The sequence below is a fragment of the Amblyraja radiata genome, chromosome 10, assembly GCF_010909765.2.
Source record: "Amblyraja radiata isolate CabotCenter1 chromosome 10, sAmbRad1.1.pri, whole genome shotgun sequence".
Lineage (NCBI taxonomy): Eukaryota > Metazoa > Chordata > Chondrichthyes > Rajiformes > Rajidae > Amblyraja > Amblyraja radiata.
This window is the reverse complement of record NC_045965.1, coordinates 50,712,352-50,726,384: the sequence shown is the minus strand read 5'-3', so window position 1 is coordinate 50,726,384 and position 14,033 is coordinate 50,712,352. Positions and strand designations below refer to the sequence as shown.

Here is a 14,033-nt window from a genome sequence, read left to right as displayed (position 1 = left end):
GAGGGTTTCGGACTTACCATCTATTCAATAAATCTCTTTTAGACATCACAAAAAGTTCAGTTTTTGTTTTTCAAGTTGATCTACCACCAGAAGCATATGAAAGAATATATTTTCTAAACTCTGTTTAGTTGTACTTCTATTTTAAGAGGTAGACACAAAATGCTGGAGTAACTCAGTGGGACAGGCAGCATCTCTGGAGAGAAGGAATGGGTGACCTTTCGGGTCGAGACCCTTCTTCAGGCCGAAGAAGGGTCTCGACCCGAAACATCACACATTCTTTCTCTCCAGAGATGCTGCCTGTCCTGCTGAGTTACTCCGGCATTTTGTGTCTACCTTCGATTTAAACCAGCATCTGCAGTTCTTTCCTACCTATCTATTTCAAGAGGCATAAGTTTGACTCATTCTCTGTATGATCTTTAACATTTTATTGTATTGGTAATTGGTCAAATTTGCATATTTTCTAGGAACTGTTTCCATATATCCATTGCATATTTTTAGTGAAATCAAGTTATGTAATACTATTGAATTTAGAACACTGAATCCAAGGATCTTAGAGCATTAAAGTTATTTTCAATACTCAATACACAATAATGCTTGGAAGCAGAACATTCCCACCTTCTGGTGTTGAACTGTTTACACGTGCGTTTCTGCCACCACTCAAATCTTCCTTTCATATTAGTCTCCTGGATCCCAAAAGGTGAAGAATCCTTGTTGAACTTTGAAAATGGCTGCAATTTTTTTTTCTCTGCTGTAATTCTGTTGCTGAAGGCAAAACCAATAGAAATCCACAATTTCTGTCCAGTGTAAACAAGGTTTGATGTTTTAAAAACAAATTTGGGAAGGGTCTTCTTTTATTTTGTGTCTCTTTTAAACCTGTCAATGTGAGCATTTCAATGCAGAGGGTTTGTAAAATTAAATGTTTTATCATGAAGGACTTCCCTTAGTAGTAGACTCTAAAATTATCACCTTCTTTCCTTGTTTTTAATCTGACATATTTCAACCTGCTCCTGCTTTTGCATGTATCTTTCAAACCTTTAGTCATGGTTTCATTACCTCCCATCTTGACCCCTGCCAACCTCCCTTACATAAACGTGTTTATGAAAATACAGCGCGCAAACAGGCCCTTCGGGGGGGGACCGGGCGAGCGGGCTTGGGGGGAAACTGGGCGGGGAAGGAGATTCGCAAGCACTGCCGAACCGTCCCCGTTGTTCACCCCACCACCCCCACCGGACGGGACACCGGCCCCCAGACCCAGCGTGGAGAAGGGCCAATCCCAGATCACCTCCGCCTCTCCTGCCGGGCCAACCGACAGCCCGGACCCACACCCAGCGCCAACTCCAGCCCAACCCTGCTCCAACTCCAGAGGAACCTGCTCCCCGATGGGCCGCTACGGCGACAAGTGCTAGTTCGCCCACGGCCTTAGCCACTACACCAAGTACAAGCTGTACCTTGCACACCACCGGCTTCTGCCCTTACGGTACCCCCTGCCACTTCATCCACAACCCCGAGGAGGAGCGAGGGCCCTGGCCTCGCCTGCGCCAGAGCGCCAGCCTCCGGCCCAGCGCTAGACAGGGCCACGCTGCGGGGGAGGGGGCTGGAGATGGAGGGCTTCTGGGGCCAACCCGGCGGGACAGGCAGAGCCGAGCTGGAGCCAGCGGCTGCAAGTCCGGGGTCGCCCCGCCAGTCCGGTGCTACCCGGGACACCTCCGGACAGGGACGGGACACCGTGGAGGGGGCGGGGACTGTCCAACAGTAACTAAACAGCACCCGCAGCGACGGAGAGCCAACCCCGATCCTGACTACGGACGAAACGCAATCCTGCACACAATGCAGCACCACCGTTGCCAAGACTGTTTTATAGCTAGTGACCTATGACCTGGGCATGCGCAGTCGGAATACCGAACTCTCTTATTAACTTACACACCTGTACGTCTTTGGAGTGTGGCAGAAACTGAAGATCTCGGAGAAAACCCACGTGGTCATGGGGAGAACGTACAAACAGACAGCACCCGTAGTCGGGATCGAACCTGGGTCTCCGGCACTGCAAGCAGGGTTGTGGAGTCGGAGTCGGAGCAAATTTGGTGCTGATGGAGTCGGAGTCTGTAAAAAAGTCCTGACTCCGACTCCGGCCTCAACATAAATTTCAGTGGCTACGTAAATCGGAAAAAATCCCGCTTTTTAAACATGTCATCGTCCATAGTCCAAATTTATTTTCCTTTTAGCATAATGAATTATGTTTTTTTTCTCAAGAATAAACAATGAAAAAGCCACACTAGCATAGCTACAACCATTAGACTCAAAACTTTAAGGATATATAGGTTTAATAGGTAGACTGATGATTCATGTAGTTCTTATGAAATGCCGTCTTGTGAAATGTCATCATAGCAGATTTAGAATGATTACACCTAGGGGTCAGAGTCGGAGTCAGAATCTCAGCCGGATACACAAGAAATCAAGGAGTCGGAGTCGGTCGGATGTTTTGGGTATCGACTGTAAGGCAGCAGCTCTACCGCTGTGCCACCTTGCCATCCTTTGTCTTGCATTAGTTCCAACTTAAACAAGACCTTAAGTTAAAGATTCTCAATCTTTGTATTCTGAGACCATTCCTCCCTTTCTCTTTAAAGCTTGCCCAGCACTGGAACCATGTAAGGCATCTGATGGCTCCTATCAGGTAACACCCCTGATATTAATGCCCCATCGCCACATTGATCCATCAAGACTATAGATCCGGAAATTTAGATTTTAGATTAGATTACCTTTTATTGTCATTCAGACCGAAGTCTGAACGAAATTGAAGCAGTCATACATACAATACAATACAATAAAAAACAACAATAAACACATATTAACATCCACCACAGTGAGTCCACCCAACATCTCCTCACTGTGATGGAGGCAAAAGTCTTTGCACCTTAATGGGTCTGTCCCACTTAGGCAACTTTTTAGGCGACTGCAGGAGACTATGCGGTCGCCACATGGTCACAGCATGTTTGCGGGTGGTTGATGGGTAGTTGAAAAATGTTGAAAAATTAGCGGCGACCAGAATGAATCCGCTATGGAGAGTAGCGAGAATTCTCTTGCCGGAGGTGGGTCGGCAGGAGGTCCTAGTGGGTTGCCAGGAGGTCGAAGGTTCTCGTAGGTTGTAGCCGGTGCTGGCCGGTGAATTTCATTGGCTCAATGGGAAAAAAAACATGAGCGGCAGTTTTCAGAACCAAGGATAACCGACCGGTAATGTTAATGTCCACCGAGCTTCACAGCCGTGTATCTCTGGCTTCTTAAAAGTTGTCTCCACTCCTTCTTCCACCCCCCCTCATTTAAAGTACTTACGTGACCCTGTACACTGTGCTTTCACCGCCTTAATTACAGCGCCAACCTTCCTGTTCATCGCGGTGTGTGTCTGTATCACATTGGCTTTGCACCGTGTTAATTTCACTCAGACAGCGCTCCCCTCGCTTGACCTGTCCCCTGCCTACATAACTGGCTGGTGAAGGAAGCGATGTGTGTGTGTGTTCCACTCTGACAGTCGCCGTTCCAGTCACCGTTTTTTCAGGCGACTGTCGGCGACTTGACAGTCGAGTCAAGTCAAGTCAAGAGTGTTTTATTATATGTCCCGGATGGGACAATTAAATTCTTACTTGCTGCAGCACAACAGATTATGTGAATATGTAAACATAGTACGTAACGGAGGAAGAGAAAAAAAGAAAAAGTTCAATAAATAACAAATACAGTGCAAATAACAAATAATAATATAGTCTTTTGCAGTTCAGAGCTCAGAGCTTATCCGTTGTTGTGTTTAATAGCCTGATGGCTGTGGGGAAGGAGCTATTCCTGAACCTGGACGTTACAGTTTTCAGGCTCCTGTGCCTTCTTCCTGATGGCAATGGTGAGATGAGTGTGTAGCCAGGATGGTATGGGGTCCTTGATGATTTTGGCTGCCTTTTTGAGGCAGCGACTACGATAGATCCCTTCGACGGTCGGGGGGGGTCAAGGGTGGTGATGGACTGGGCAGTGGTCACAACTTTTTGTAGTCTCTTTCGCTCCTGGACGTTCAAGTTGCCGAACCAGGCCATGATGCAACCAGTCAGAATGCTCTCTACCGTGCACCTGTTGAAGTTTAGGAGAATCCTCTTCGACATGCCGAATCTCCGTAATCAGGAAGTAGAGTCGCTGATGTGCCTTCTTTATAATTGCATCGGTGTGCTGGGTCCAGGAAAGATCTTCGGAAATATGCACGCCCAGGAGTTTGACCTTCACTATTGTCCCATTGATATGAACAGGATTGTGGGTCCACATCCCACATCCCCTACCAAAGTCCATCATCAGTTCCTTGGTCTTAATGATTTTGAGAGCCAGTTTGTTGTGCTGGTACCATTTGGTCGGTCAGTCGATCTCAATTCTATACTCCTGACTCGCCCCATCTGTGATTCGTCCAACCACAGTGGTGTCGTCGGCGAACTAGATGATGGAGTCCGCATTATGTCCAGCTACGCAGTCGTGGGTATAGAGTGAGTAAAGCAGGGGGCTGAGCACTCAACCTTGAGGTGCTCCCGTTGTGGGCAACAGATGGCACAATGGGCTAAGTGTTCGGCTGGCGACCGGAAGGTAGCCGGTTCGAATCCCGCTTGGAGTGCATACTGTTGTTGTGTCCTTGGGCAACGCACTTCACCCACCTTTGCCTGTGTGTGAATGGGTGTGAATGTGTGTGAGTGATTGGTGGTGGTCGGAGGGGCCGTAGGCGCAGATTGGCAGCCACGCTTCCGTCAGTCTGCCCCAGGGCAGCTGTGGCTACAGAAGTAGCTCACCACCACCGAGTGTGAATAATGCGATGTAAAGCGCCTTGAGTATTAGAAAGGCGCTATATAAATCCCATCCATTATTATTATTATTAATTGTTACTGAGGATGAAGTGGTTCCTCCAATTCGAACAGACTGTGGTCTGTGGATGAGGAAGACGAAGAAGTCGCCGGTAGTCGCCTTTAAAATCGCCTAAAATCCACCTACCTGACCCCTCTTTTTCACCCTGTAAAATGCTTTTGAGAAGTTATTACTTCTCTGGAGGACATGGTTAGGTGTTTTGCTTCGGGTCTCTTCTTCAAACTGACTCTACAGTTTGAAGAGCGCTGACCTGAATCATCAGTCTGAAAAAGGGTCCTGACCCAAAATATCACCTATCCATGTACTCCAGAGATGCTACCTGACCTGCTGAGTTACTCCATCAACTGTCTTTATAATATAGAAAAGAAAGCAGGATTCAGAGCCAAGTGAAAAACTCAACTACCCCTATGTTTTAATAATAGGCCATATCTAAAGATATGAATCAGAGTACTTGACATGTAACTTATGGAAACACACTTTCAGGTTTCATTTTGTGATGGATAATAAGAGCACAGAAAATGTCTATTATTCATCAAAACATCATTATTAAAAATGCAGTTTCACATTAAGATTGGATGGAATTGTGTATTCAGCTTTTGAAGGTTGAGTTTTAATTTCAGATTTAGTTGGGAGAAACTTGCATCAAATTTGCTTTGAATCTTCTCATATCTGCTGTTGAGATGCTTGGTTGTTAAGTCTAGTCATCGTGTTGTTTTGAGATCTAATTTAAATTGCCATATCTTAGTCATTTTGAAACAATTGTTACAAGGAATGGAGATAAGTGCTGGCTGGAAAGGCACTTTGTATTTTTAGCTTTGGCTTGTAAGATTAAAGTAAATGACTGCAGTAAATGAAAGTATAACTGATGTACTATATTCTTTATATAAAGGTATGAGCATCTGACAAACAACCACTGGACGGATTGGTATCGGGACTTGAATAAAAGTACTGCCCCCCAGCCTGGAATATGGTACTTCCTAGTTTGACTGCGCTACGAATCGTGGTGATCCTGAGCTACCTGGCACAGTGTATTAAAGCAAACTGTGAGTAGAATCATTTTAATTCCAAAACATTTTTTTCTTTTAATTTGCCTAGATATTTGTGAATTTATGGGAATTCAGAAAACTTGCACGGTGGCACAGCGGTAGAGTTGCTGTTATAGAGTTTATACATTCTCCCCGTGAACTGCGTGGGTTTTCCTCGGGATCTCCAGTTTCCTCCCACATTCCAAAGACGTGCAGGTCTGTAGGTTAATTGGCTTGGTTTAATTGTAAATTGTTCCTAATGTGTGTAGGATAGTGTTAGTGTGCGGGGATCGCAGGTCAGTGCTGACTTGGTGGGCCGAAGGGCCTGTTTCCGCACTGTATAACTAAACTAAATTAAATGTATAAATGTGTGAAAAGATTGGCATGAGGAAAGACGTGGACATCTATCCAATTTTACAATCGTCAAACTACAAATTTATATTGGGGCTATTTAAACCTGATAATCTCATGCTTTAACAAGTTTTATTCGAAAACATTTATTACCATCAGTGGAAAAAAATCCCTGAAAGATTATAAAGTCCGATTACTGTAAAGGGTTTGGACCTTATGTAAAAATAAATAATAAATGAACAATATGTTGTTTAGAAAGTGATTCTCAAAATGTAACTAAACATTGAAAGGTGCCTGGTTTGTGATTAGCTTTAGGTTTTATCAAACAAATTTTAGAATTCTATTGCAAAATGACAATAAAAGATAAATCACTTTTGGAATAAGATCACGGACCAGCTGGAAAGAGGACATGACATTAGAAAAGTCAACTGCTCGAAATTAATGACCGGATTAGGCAATGCTCCAAACATTAGATGGATTTTGGCTGTGAAGAGGTGGATAAAATGTCATTAAAAAGTAACAGGTTGGACCTAGATGGCAAAGTATAATGTTGAAAATTCACTTTGCCAACACATGCACTTGCACCTTTTTTTATAGCTCTTTAGATAAGATGAAATTGGTCAGTATTCTAGGATAGACTTGAGGTTCTGTAAACTTGTGTTGTTAACCATGTACATGCTGCTCTTCAATAGTGTCTTCAGAAAGCATAACATCAGTTTCCATATATATGTTGGCGACACAACGATGTACCCAGCATAATCTCATACCAGTCCACCATTTTTCCAAAGTAGGATGACCAGAAATTTCTTCCAATTAAATGTTCGTAAGTCTGGTCACTATCTTATGAACCTTTTCAATCTACTTCCCTTTCCCTGACAATGAACTGGACTGTTCAAAATCCTGGTTTCACTTTTGATGCCAAGTCCTGTGCCTTCTCTAAAGTCTTCCATTTTCATCTCCATAACACTGCTTGATTCCAATTTCTTCTTGGATCATATAAAACGGTCACGTGCTTTTAAGCACTCTGGATTCACCGATTCACTCTTCCTGCACTGTTATTTCCTCTTTGTAAACTCAAGGTCAAAACAAAACTGCAAATCGTAGCATCACAAATTCAGTTTAATTTATCTCTTGTGTTTCCTGACCTACAGTGGTCCTCAGTTAAGTAAACCTCTGCAGTCAACCCCACTTAACGTGAAGGTTGTGTTCTTGAAAATAAGTCCATATTGTGATTTTCCACATTACAAAAAAGGGAGAACGTTGCATCATATGTGCTTGCTCACTGTCAAATCAGTTTGGTTATTTTATCATCTAACAATAAACAAACCGTTCTGTGTAAATAAGGGAGAATGTTGCAGAGTCATGCATATGCAGAGTCGTATATATGCAGAACACATCCGTGTGGCTAAAGTAATCTGAGAACTCTGCAAATACCAGCATTACTATTAGGTGATATGTAGATATAGCAGAATCAATTTGAGGTTTATCTTCAGATTTATTTTGCAACTAACGTGTAGATGTGGAAGTTTAGATTATTTGAAAGGCAGATAGAATATTAAATTTGAATGCTCCAGAATTTGATTTATATTGACAGTTGATAAAGTATTACTGGTAATAGAAACATAGAAAGTAGGTGCAGGAGTAGGCCATTAGGCCCTTTGAGCCTGCACCGCCATTCAATATGATCATGGCTGATCATCCAACTCAGTATCCTGTACCTGCCTTCTCTCCATACCCCCTGATCCCTTTAGCCACAAGGGCCACATCCAACTCCCTCTTAAATATAGCCAATGAACTGGCCTCAACTACCTTCTGTGGCAGAGAATTCCAGAGATTCACTACTCTCTGTGTGAAAAATGTTTTCCTCATCTCGGTCCTAAAAGATTTCCCCCGTATCCTTAAACTGTGACCCCTTGTTCTGGACTTTCCCAACATCGGGAACAATCTTCCTGCATCTAGCCTGTCCAACCCCTTAAGAATTTTGTAAGTTTCTATAAGATCCCCCCTCAATCTTCTAAATTCTAGCGAGTACAAACCGAGTCTATCCAGTCTTTCTTCATATGAAAGTCCTGACATCCCAGGAATCAGTCTGGTGAACCTTCTCTGTACTCCCTCTATGACAAGAATGTCCTTCCTCAGATTAGGAGACCAAAACTGTACGCAATACTCCAGGTGTGGTCTCACCAAGACCCTGTACAACTGCAGTAGAACCTCCCTGCTCCTATACTCAAATCCTTTTGCTATGAATGCTAACATACCATTTGCCTTCTTCACTGCCTGCTGCACCTGCATGCCTACTTTTAATGACTGGTGTACCATGACACCCAGGTCTCGTTGCATCTCCCCCTTTCCTAATCGGTCACCATTCAGATAATAGTCTACTTTCCTGTTTTTGCCACCAAAGTGGATAACCTCACATTTATCCACATTATACTGCATCTGCCATGCATTTGCCCACTCACCCAGCCTATCCAAGTCACCTTGCAGCCTCCTAGCATCCTCCACACAGCTAACACTGCCCCCCAGCTTCATGTCATCTGCAAATTTGGAGATGTTGCATTCAATTACCTCGTCCAAATCATTAATATATATCGTAAATAGCTGGGGTCCCAGCACTGAGCCTTGCGGTACCCCACTAGTCACTGCCTGCCATTGTGAAAAGGACCCGTTTACTCCTACTCTTTGCTTCCTGTCTGCCAGCCAGTTCTCTATCCACATCAATACTGGTCCCCCAATACCGTGTGCTTTAAGTTTGTATACTAATCTCTTATGTGGGACCTTGTCGAAAGCCTTCTGAAAGTCCAGATATAACACATCCACTGGTTCTCCCTTATCCACTCTACTAGTTATATCCTCGAAAAATTCTATAAGATTCGTCAGACATGATTTACCTTTCATAAATCCATGCTGACTTTGTCCAATGATTTCACCACTTTCCAAATGTGCTGCTATCCGATCTTTAATAACTGATTTTAGCAGTTTCCCCACTACCGACGTTAGATTAACTGGTCTGTAATTCCCCGTTTTCTCTCTCCCTCCCTTTTTAAAAAGTGGGGTTACATTAGCTACCCTCCAATGCTCAGGAACTACTCCAGAGTCTAAAGAGTTTTGAAAAATTATCACTAATGCATCCACTATTTCTGGGGCTACTTCCTTAAGTACTCTGGGATGCAGACTATCTGGCCCTGGGGATTTAATACTGGTAATACTGAAAGTAATATTACACCAGTTAATGAATGCTTTTTTTAAAGGTTAATTTGGCTGGTAATTTTGAATCATTGATTTAATTGGTAACATGATAGTTTAAAGCATTTGTCCATGAGAGTCACGGTGTCACAGAGCATTGAAAAAGGGTCTTTGACCCACCAAGTCCATACTGATTATCAAGCACCCATTTGCATCCAAGAATGGATTGACTGGGCGCATATTCACTGGAATATTCTCATCCTTCTCGAGGGGGAAACATATAAAATTCTTAAGGAATTGGTCAGACCAAATGCAGGAAAAATGGTCCCCATGTTGGGGAAGTCCAGAACTATAGTTTAAAAATAAGGGGTAGGCCAATTAGGACTGAGATGAGGAAAAAGTTTTTAACCAGAGAGTTGTGAATCTGTGGAATTCTCTGCCACAGAAGGCAATGGCGACCAATTCACTGGATGTATTCAAGAGAAGTAGATATAGCTCTTAGGTCTAACGGAATCAAGGGATATGGGGAGAAAGCAGGAATAGGGTACTGATTCTGGATGATCAGTCGTGATCATATTGAATGGCGCTGCTGGCTCGAATGGCTAAATAGCCTATTCCTGCACCTATTTTCTATGTTTCTATGCTCTAATCCATGTTTTTCTCCCACATTGCCTTCTACAGTATTCCCTCGGATTCTATCACTTAACCAAACATGAATGGCAGTGTGTGGTAATTAATTAATCTAACAACCTGCACATAATTGCAATATAGGAAACCAGAGCACCCAGAGAAAATCCATGTTAGTATAGGGAGAACATGCAAGTTCCACACGATAGCACCAGAAGTTAGGATTGAAGCTGTTTATTTCAGCTGTGAAGCAGCAGCTTTACCATTTGCTATGCAGTGCTGTCAATTTGTTAATTGGTTGATTTACTTGATCTGCATTTCAAAGGATTTTAGAATATATGTTTGGTCTAAAAAAATGATTGATTAGTTATTTGTCCAACAAAACAAAATTTTGTGCGATACGAATTGTCAGCAAATTGTCAATCAGTAAGAGTAAAAATAATTTTTAAATGACTTAACTTTATATTTTACTAACTGATATAGAATTGGGAATTGGGGCATCCCGTTTTGATTTTCTGACCAAGTGTAACTTACAGTAATAAGTAAAAGTGCTGCTTAATTATTTATGACACATTTATTGTTGAAGGAAACCATTGGCATCAGAAACAACCTCGATAAACGGTATACAAGTAAACCACTTAAAAGACAATACAGGCCTCTTGAAAGTGTTCTGCGAAAATAGGATTAATATTTCCATCTTAATATATTATAGCACTGAAAAATGTACAAAAAAATACCACAGGTATTCACTTATTTTGCAAAGCAGTTCAAATGGATCACTTGTACAAGATTCTGGTCTAATAGTATGCTTTGAACAAGAGAAGTGGAGTGGAAATGGAGGAATTAACTGAATTGAAATGGAAGACTATGGAGGAATTGCTTAAGTCAGGATCTTAAAGGTGGCATCCTCTGAGTTGCTATTGATGTCCTGTGCTAGAAAGTGAGACTAAACAGGATAATGCTTGACTTTAGAAGTAGCACAGGGTGCTCTGGTTTCCTCCCACATCACAAAGATGTGCTTGTTTGTAGGTTAATCAGTCTCTGTAAATTTCCCTGAGTGTGTATCGAGTGGATGTGTAAGTGAGATAATAGAAGTAATATGAACGGATGATCAATGGTCAGCATGGATTTGGTGGGTAGAAGGGCCTGTTTCCATGCTGTACCTCTTAAAAAAGAGAATTGAAACTAGTTGTTGTCTGTGAAAGATGGAAGGATTGTAACTGAACAGCATGCAAAAAAAACCACCCTTGAAGGGTGTTAGTACTTGCAAGGAGAAGGGAAGGGAATGAAGATGAAACATTTGGGAAAGTAAAGTAGGTGCACAGAACGATGAGCGGAAAATAATAAAACGTAGTGCTGATACTAAGCAAAGGCATGGTTGAAATGCACATGTGTGAATGCAGAAAAAAAGATAAATAGCTGCAGTCATGTTTTTGTGTGAGGCTGATGCGCTGGCAATGAATGAGATCTGGCTAAACAAAGTCAAGAAGAAGAAAACTTTATCTTTCTTGTAGCCAGACATGTTTAGAAAAGTTTGACGGGGGATGGGGGATCATTGGTAATTTGCTGTTTTAGGCTGTGGGCCGAGCATCGAAATGTGTCTAGAATTTAACTTTCGTGACCCATGTCTCGGAACTACATGAAATTTTGAACAGATTTAGATAAAATATAATTGAGAAGGAAGTCATAACTCGAAAGTGCCAAAAGTTGCACATTAATTAATTAAACTAATTAGAAAATGAGATCGAAAAAGTAAGCGCCATCTAGTGCCCAGTGCCCATATTACACCATGGGCACCATGGGGAGCCTAATTCCGTGCTGTGGTCTATTTAAACCATATATTATTATACCATATATATATATATATGACGTGAATACGACTTAATCAGATATAATTATGCTCCTGATCCAGCCTAATTAATGGGTGAGGGCAGTTCTTCTGGGTTCCCCCGTTTACTGAACCCCACTGACTGCCAGTGTGCAGCGTGGGGGTCACGACCATAGTGGGACTGGAGCAGTGCCAGGCTGGGGGAAGGCTAAGGCATCTTCCACTGACTGGAAAATGCCTAACCCTAATCCTAACCCGCCCCCCTTCCAGAGCTGCCCACGGCTGGAGCTGGAGCCGCTTTGGGACCGGCTGCGGGCTCCGTACGTGTGGCCCCGCAGCGCGTCCACCTCGGCCAGCATGCCCTTCTGGATCATCATGGTGATGATGGTGGGGAGCAGCACTGCCCTGCACGCCGCCCGGGCCGCCTTCAGCACCACCATAGCGCCGGCTCCGTCACTCCGCCTGCTCGCTCGCTGCAACACCAGCCTACCAACAGCCTGACCGACCACTCTCAGCACCCACCGGCCATCCGACCACTACTCTCAGTACCCACTGGCGACCCGGCCCAACCGACCACTACTCTCACCACCCACCGACGGCCCGACAACCCGACCGATCCTTCACAGCATCAATCGGCCAACCGACAGCCCGACCGACAGACGGACCGACTGACTGACTGACTGACCGACCGACCGACCGACCGATCGACCGACCGACCGACCGACTGACTGACTGACCGAGCGAGCGAGCGAGCGACCGACTGACTGACTGACCGACTGGCCGACCGACTGACTGACTGACTGACTGAATAACCGACTGACTGATCGACTGACTGACACTAATCCTAATCCTAACCCCAGCTCTACATTTGTTATTTATCATTTTTATTAAACAATTCACATCATAACTTTAGAAAGATAAATCAATTGAAATACAAAATTATCAGCAAGGTTAGCATTACCTTTATTCCTGGGAAACCTTGGTATTGTTTTGATGTATTTAGGAGGCAGCCATGATCCCAGCGACCAAGAAAAAAAGCGCCTGATTGGTCAATTTGCGTCCGACCTCAATGACAAACATGCATTGATTGGACAATTACTACTCAGAAAATTTGAGGTTTTTCGCACATTTTTTTTTAAATTTAAAAAAAATGTGCAAGTTTTGGTCTTGACGAGTTTCAGGTATGATTTATATAATATTTTTACACAATATGTTAAAAATTCAGGTAGTTCCGTGAGTTGGGTCATGAACTTGAACGAAAAAGCTCCTCGGCCCACAGCCTATTTTGATCAAAGATCATCTTGAGTGTTCACAAAATAATAACAAAGAGGTGGAAGCACAAATCTGGAAAAAAATTGAGAAAACCAAAAGAGTGGATTAGACAGTGCGGTCCTTGTTATCCAGATATTCTAAGGATGAATGTTGGGCCAGGGTGAAGGCGTATGCCACGGACCCTTTTTTGCCTGTCAGTGAATTTGAACTTATTACATTAAAATGAAGGTTACTAATATGTATCAATAATTAATGCACATGTGGTAGAGTCATACGGTATGGACAATAATAAATAAAATAATCAACATATATGATGTGTTTATGAGTTCAGAAGCCTGATGGCATGATGATAAAAACTGTTCTTAAGTCTGGTGGTGCGTGCAGCCATGCTCCTGTATCGTCTGCCTGACGGCAACAAGGAGAACAGTCTGCGTGCTGGGTGGCTGTGGTCCTTGATGATGCTGTGTGCCTTCCGCAGGCACCGCCGGTGGAAAATGTCCTGAATGGCCAGGAGACAGTTGCCAATGATGTGCTGTGCCTCCTTCACCACTCTCTGTGGTGATTTGCGGCTGTGGGCAGAACAGTTCCTGTACCAGACTGTGATGCAGCCCGTCATAGACTCTCGATGGTGCAACTGTAGATGTTTGTGAGGATGTTGGCGTTCATGCCAAACTTCCTCAGTCTTCTCAGGAAAAAGGGCCGCTGGTGGGTTGGGCCATTGTCCATTTGAAAATTGTAAAAGGGTGGTCTCCGAATGTGATGAGATCTGTAATCGTCTAGGGAAATAATGATCTAGTGATTGTTAATGGAAATGCCCAATGGAAAATATGAGGAAGCAGCATCTGGCCTCTAAATGCAGTGCCTTCTTT

The 14,033-nt window shown here is 43.4% G+C and overlaps 1 protein-coding gene across 19 annotated transcripts in view; it reads left to right on the top strand.

The window, feature by feature from the left end:
- ptprf (protein tyrosine phosphatase receptor type F) overlaps positions 1 to 14,033 on the top strand; it is a 334,322-nt gene that overhangs the window by 76,867 nt on the left and 243,422 nt on the right. For all 19 annotated transcript variants that reach the window (XM_033028829.1, XM_033028828.1, XM_033028822.1 and 16 more), the window contains exon 2: positions 5,765 to 5,918. In XM_033028829.1, coding sequence (XP_032884720.1) covers positions 5,843 to 5,918 — 76 coding nt within the window. In that variant the 5' untranslated portion in view covers positions 5,765 to 5,842. The remainder of the gene's footprint in view (positions 1 to 5,764; positions 5,919 to 14,033) is intronic.